This window comes from Empidonax traillii, unplaced genomic scaffold (assembly GCF_003031625.1).
Source record: "Empidonax traillii isolate 1590-97213 ecotype Southwest subspecies unplaced genomic scaffold, ASM303162v1 scaffold166:size2381449, whole genome shotgun sequence".
NCBI classification, from domain to species: domain Eukaryota; kingdom Metazoa; phylum Chordata; class Aves; order Passeriformes; family Tyrannidae; genus Empidonax; species Empidonax traillii.
In genome coordinates, this window is record NW_020955359.1 from 1,407,793 (window position 1) to 1,413,936 (window position 6,144).

General features: G+C 46.0%; 1 protein-coding gene across 1 annotated transcript; it reads right to left on the reverse strand.

Moving 5' to 3' along the window:
• Positions 1-511: 511 nt before the first annotated feature.
• On the reverse strand, positions 512-5,329 carry MPV17L (MPV17 mitochondrial inner membrane protein like). Its single transcript, XM_027885473.1, has 4 exons — positions 4,698-5,329; positions 2,835-2,905; positions 1,569-1,598; positions 512-1,410 (listed from the first exon to the last, which is right to left on the reverse strand). The coding sequence occupies exons 1-4, from the start codon at positions 5,005-5,007 to the stop codon at positions 1,231-1,233; spliced, it is 591 nt and encodes a 196-aa protein (XP_027741274.1). The 5' UTR covers positions 5,008-5,329; the 3' UTR covers positions 512-1,230.
• Between the last annotated feature and the right edge of the window lie 815 nt (positions 5,330-6,144).

A 6,144-nucleotide genomic window follows, 5' to 3' on the forward strand; every position in this document is an offset into this window, starting at 1 on the left:
TTTCACCTTCTCCTAGTCTCCTATGTATAGTCACCCAGGGTCTTTTTTGAGTAGGAATGTTTAAAAGCCATTTGAGGAAGAAATGAGAGTTCCTTATATAATTTTAAATTGTTTTGAGGTGGATTCTGGCATTCATGTTACCTTACTTCCCATGTGCTCCTTCTCTTCAAAATCTTAATTATATCTTCTGTATAATGAAACAGTTGAAAAGAGTGGAGGAGTCAAGACTCCCACGTACTTCTATACTCCTACACTTTCAAAATTTCTGTCCTTTGACCCTTGGGGGGCAAAGGAAGCAGCTGTTGGCACAAAGAACGAAAGCTCAGTGCAAGGCTTAGTCAGGTTCCACCCTTGATATCGAATGAGTGTATCACATTCCATATCATGCACCTCCCTTCTTATTTATACCTCGATTTACGTAAAAATCGTATGGAATACTGGGAACACTGCCCCTTCCTTGGTTACAAACTGGTAACCAGGGAAGGCCTAGATTAAAACCACCACAATCCTGTAGGAGCTGCTCATCACTGATGCTTCCCCTAAGGGTCAATATGCAGCATCCACCCCAAAAGTTAGTTACCTCTGACCAAAGTTAGTTACCTTTATTCTCCCAGTTAAGATAAAACTTAGAAAAAAATGTAGAAATATAATTAAGGTTTGTACATTCTATGAAAGAATTAATTTCCTATATAAATATTTATGTAGAATAAAACAAGTTGGCCCCACAGAAAAGTAGGCCCTACAAAAACAGCACTTTCATTTTCACTCAATGAAACAGATACAATGCCACTTTTTAGATATGGAATCCATTAAATTTTGTTCTGCAAAAGCAACCTTGCATTGATAACAATTGTCAAGTCCGACAACTGATGATTTAATGTTCTGTTCCCCTTTTTCTAGCAATTACAAGTTGCTTGAAAATTAAATTACAGTTAATATTTCTCCCCAGTGAGGCAGTCTGACATGATGTGCAAATGCTTACATTGCCCTGCAAGTCAGTTGTTCCCAGATGAGATGGGATGACAGCATGAAAATAATTAAATGTCAATATACAACTGGCCTTTTTATGAAAAATAAACAGGCACAAAGACAAACTGTTCCACTGCTTATACTAACCACCAAATGTTGATATAACTGTTTATTTTCAACACAGCAGTGAGGCTGCACTGTGATTTACTGACTTCCATGAGCCCAGTTTAGCAATTTAGAATGTGTTCAGAACTAAAGTTCTTATTTCTCTGATGGTTCTCCATCTGCATTGACCTTCTCTCCTTGGAGCCACATAAATGCTGACTTCGCTGTGCCATCTCCACTCTGCTGGGAAAAGCAAATGAAGGAAGCCCAGACAAAGCCACAGAGCCCAGTGTAAGCTGTTCTCAGGTGAACAGGGATCAAAGTGAAGTTTGAGAGCTGTGTTGGAAGGAGAGAGAGCTCGGTTAGTGCTGCAGGCATCGTCAGGTCCTGCACCCACACACTCCACAACTTCCCTGACTCCTCCCGGGGTCACATACTCTGTGGCTGCAAGGGACTGGGTTTTATGGGAAGGAAAGGCCACCCTGAGAACTCACCTGCACAAAAGGCCAGTACATCAGTCCTGTCTGAAATGAAAATGAATAATTTGTTATTCTTACAGATTTCAACCGCAACGACTCATTTTTTCTTACCACATTTAGTGATGACTGAATCATATTTGAGTAAAGTTAATAAAAGCTGTTCAATTGCAAATGAAGTTGCTCAACTCAAGGTCACCATATTAAATTTCTAATCATCTTCACGATCCTCTGTGCTGTGAGTTTTTCAAACACATTATTCTAACTCATTTTAAACACAAAACTCTAAACACAGTTAAGTCTTCACAGTCAGCTGACACCAGACACAATATGCACATTTACCAGATGGATGAACAAATGTTTAAATGTGTGAACATTTGTTTCAGCCATTAATAAAAAGTAGCACTGAACACTATTTATTTCACACTTGCAATGCTCCTTCTACTTACTCATACATGTAAGGCATATTTAGAAAAATCAATGGATAATTTACTCACAGAACATCAGGTCAATAGAAACCTTATGTTTTGATAGGATAGAGTGGGCACTGCTTTTAGAATCATCCTCCAGAGGAACAAAAATAATCCTTTTCTATCCTACCTACATAGTTCAACAGTATGAAGATAAATTCACGTTGCACCCCATTTTCTCCTTCTATTACATTTTTTCTTGCTGATCTCTCAATTAATTCCTCTTGCATCTGAGAAATCTTTAACATTCTTAGCTTGCTCAGCTCTGAGGTAGCACAGATAATTTTTCCTTGTGTATGCAGAAATGCAAATCAAAGCCAGCTGCTTATAACAAAGTCTCCTTAAAACAAGGGGTTGTGCTTCTGAAAGTGAGAAGATTGTCACTGAAAAGCGCAGGCTGAAAAGGATTCCTGAAGATGTCTCTATAACTAGTGATGGAACAGGTGTGCATGGAAGCGTTGTCAATGCTCTTCCTAACTAAACACCGGTGTGTGGGTTCCTCCTAAGACAAAAGGCAGGACAGCCTGAACCAGGGTTGTGTTGCAGGGCTGTCATTCAGACAGAGCTGGGTGCAAGGGTTATAGATATAAACACTGGACATTGTTTAAATGGCATAATTTCATCCATCTCGCAGCAGGGCCTGCTCCAGATTGCCCTTACTTCACATGACTGCTGGTACTTAAACTCTCCACACATAATCAAATAGTTGAGTGGGAGAAAGGAGGAAAAAAGAGTGTTAGAGGAAGGAATATTTTAAATATTTTATCCATTTTTTTTTTGCTTAGCTGTGAGATAAGCAAATTACTTGCCTCACCTTATATGTATTCCAAAATTTCTTTTTACAGTCTGAAAAGATGTCCTCTTTCCTCTGAAGGATGCTCATACCTAGTGGCAAAGTATTTACAACAATTAGAAAAAAATGCAAAACCAAAATGTTCTTTTTTTTTTTTTCAATGACATACCACACCCTCCTCAAAAAAATATTACAATAGCTTTGAAAGAAAAGCTGATATCATTACAAAGAAAAAATACCATTCTGGTTAGCTGATAGTGCTGCATCATATCTCCTCACCTACTGACTTGACTCTCAGCACTGACACCACACATCAGCTGGGACATACTGTGACATATCTGTTCCTCTGCCACATCGAGCACCAGTGATGTGGTGGTGGAACAGAGAGAATGAAAGTACCTCTCACACCCATGACAGAGAGAGAATAGGGCATTGTGCCCCTGTTGAATTGCCAGAAGTGGCTTAGACCCTTGAAAGAGTTTAGGTGCCTACAGACCAGTTGAAGTCAGTGCAAAAGGGTACCTAATTTTTTTGTTTGTTTGTTTAATTTTGACCACTCTAATTGATCCAAACTCCTCTTGGTTCTAGGAAAGCACGAACTCACAAGGCTCCCACCATTACACCCAGGACCAAGAGAAAAGCAATATGACTTGGAATTATATAGCAGACACATACAAACCAGAAATAAATCAACTGAGTGAATTCCCATCACATGAAACACTGTTTAAAGGGTTTGTTATTTTGAACTCTTTGACTGATACTTCATACGATGGGAATCTTCAGATATCAGATTCAGACTACATCCTTCTCAGAGGTGTAGCAGCTTCTCAAAGACCACCCACCTCAACTGGAAGTCGTGACCTATATTCAGCAAAGGTATTAGACAACATGCTTTCAACAAGTCAGTCCAAAATCGAAAGCTACACATCCGTGCATAAGCAGAGGCCCAGAGCTGCTTAGTCCAGTTCAGGGATCCCTCTAGGTATTTGCATGCTGCGGGGTTATCAGTATCTCTCAATGGATACACTGTTTTACTACTGCTGGAGGTAACGATTTTTACTATGCCTTTTGTGGTCCTTCAGATCCTTCTGGTCCTTGGGCAGCTCTCTGCTTAGGTTCTGACACAGACAGATTTGATTTTGAGAGTAAGGATCTGGTGTTTTTCTTTTTTTGCTTCATTTCTCTTCACTCACAAACTGAATGATTTCCCTGTTGAGGTTATAGAATGCAGATCTCCCAATACCAGACAAAATGAGGGCCTGTCTTGCTCTTCCACATGAAGTTTAAGTCAAATGAGAGCCTTTACACTAGTCTCACTTCTTAATTTTCTTGCTCCCTCACGTTTATTTTTGAAATTGATTAAAGCCTCTTCTTGTTGGCCTTGTGTTGAGATTATCTGTCAGTAGCACGCTGTATTTCTATATACTCTCACAGCAGAGGCTGGTATAGTTTATTTGCCGAACTATAGTATTTCCTGACATTTACAGCTGTGTTTTGGAAACGAGATGGAGATGTTTTGGAAATAATGTCGAGAACAGAGCAGAGCAATTCAAGCAGGCATGGGTGGTACAACTGTCGCTAATTAAAAGCTACAGGCCCAGCCGAGCCCACGACAGGACTCCCCTTCGGCCCAGCGCCGCCTCATCCAAAGCTCTGAAGCGCCACGGGCGGCTCAGCATCCTCGGGTCCCCAAGCGCGTCCCCAGCTCCGAGCGCATCCATCCCCACCCAGGGGACCGCGCACCCCGCACCGGCCTTCAGGGGCCGCGGGTACCCAACCACCCCGTCCTATTATTGGGGCGCAAAGCCCAAGACGAGTCTCGAGGTGCTCCCCAAGACTCCGGCGGGGTTCTGCGATGGGCTCGCCCGGCACGGCCGCACTCACCCGTGTAGAAGGCGAGCACGGCGACGGGCGCTCCCAGGAGCTGGTCACACAGCACCTTGCCGAGCACGGCGGGCGGGCGGCGCCCGGGCAGAGCCCGCTCCAGCGCCCGCAACCACACGTAGCTGAAGTTGCCGTGGAAGGCGAGGGCCACCAGCGCCACTCGCCGCGTCTGCGCCCAGTCGGGCGGGTGTCCCCCCCGCCGCCGCAGCAGCTGCTGCGCCGCGTCCCCCGCCGCGAACAGCCCCCCGTAGAGAAGCACGTTGCACAACCAGGGGAAGCGCCGCACTCCGCGGAGCAGCGCCCCGGCCATCGCCCGCCGCCCCTTCCGCCTCCTCCTCTTCTGCCTCCTCCTCCTCCTTCTCCTCCTCCTCCTCCTCCTCACGGGCCCGCCCGCCGCCGCCCCGGCCCCGCCGCCGCCCTCGCCATCCCCGCGGCGCTCCCCGCTCGGGGATCCTCCCCTGCTCGGGAGGGCCGGCTCCCCACGGTCACGCCGGGCTCCCGTGGATAATCACCCGCTGGTCACTGGGTTCATGGGCTCGTTTTTCAAGTGACCGTACACTCACTCCCAAGGTGTAGGTTACTAAGTCTCCTGGGCTTTGGTCTAAGTAGCACCATAGAGTCACTGTGCAGTCTTGCTGAAACTCACAGAATCGATTAGGTTGGAAAAGACCTCTGAGATCATCAAGTCCAACCTCTGACCTAACACCACCTTGTCTACAGACCATGGCACTAAGTGCCACATCCAATCTCTTCCTAAATACCTCCAGGGATGGTGACTCCACCACCTCCAGACATTCCAATGTCTAATCACTCTCTCTAAGAACTTCTTCCAAATGTCCAACATAAACCTCCCCTGGCTGTGCCCTCTTGTCCTACTGCTTGTTTTCCTGGGAGAAGAGACCAATATTCACCTCACTACAACCTCCTATTGAGAGACAAGTGTAAACTAGGCACTGTTTATCTCCTCGCTGCTTGGTTACACGATTAGGTTATGGCTTTTTTTCAAGTTTGCTGGTGTTTTTTGCTACCCTGTGAGCAGGGCTGATGCACACCTGCTGAGCGGCAGCAGCCTGTGGGGTTCCTCCACTTTGCCCTCAGCTCCTCAGACAAACTGAGGAGAAAGCCAGAAGTGATGTTTGGTGATTGAAGAGACTCGTGTACACAGCTTTGTGCACACGGAACCACTGCCACAAAGCGGATCTCAAACCCGTGTAAGAGCTGACACCGAGAGTGGCTCCAGTCCTGCAAGGCAGCCCTTGGCCACAGAAAACAAGGAGCGCAGCCGGGAGTTCCGCCTTGGTCCCGGCCACGGGCTCAGACTTGACCGAGGGAACCATCTCCAGGCTGGAGGCGGTAGTTCGCTCTGTGGCCTGGATCAGTGCGTTTGAAACTCTCGCGGTGGGTGACTATGAACTGGAGCCCTGCAGAGCCCTCCGGGGCGGCCAAA

Bases quoted from the DNA above. Each gene is read 5' to 3' on its own strand.
- MPV17L (XM_027885473.1), bottom strand. From the start codon at position 5,007: ATGGCCGGGGCGCTGCTCCGCGGAGTGCGGCGCTTCCCCTGGTTGTGC. The intron at 1,599-2,834 runs GTGAGGCAAGTA...TTTTCATTTCAG, and splicing joins AATTTTGGAATACATATAAG to ACAGGACTGATGTACTGGCC. The intron at 1,411-1,568 runs GTGAGTTCTCAG...CTTCCAACACAG, and splicing joins TGTACTGGCCTTTTGTGCAG to CTCTCAAACTTCACTTTGAT.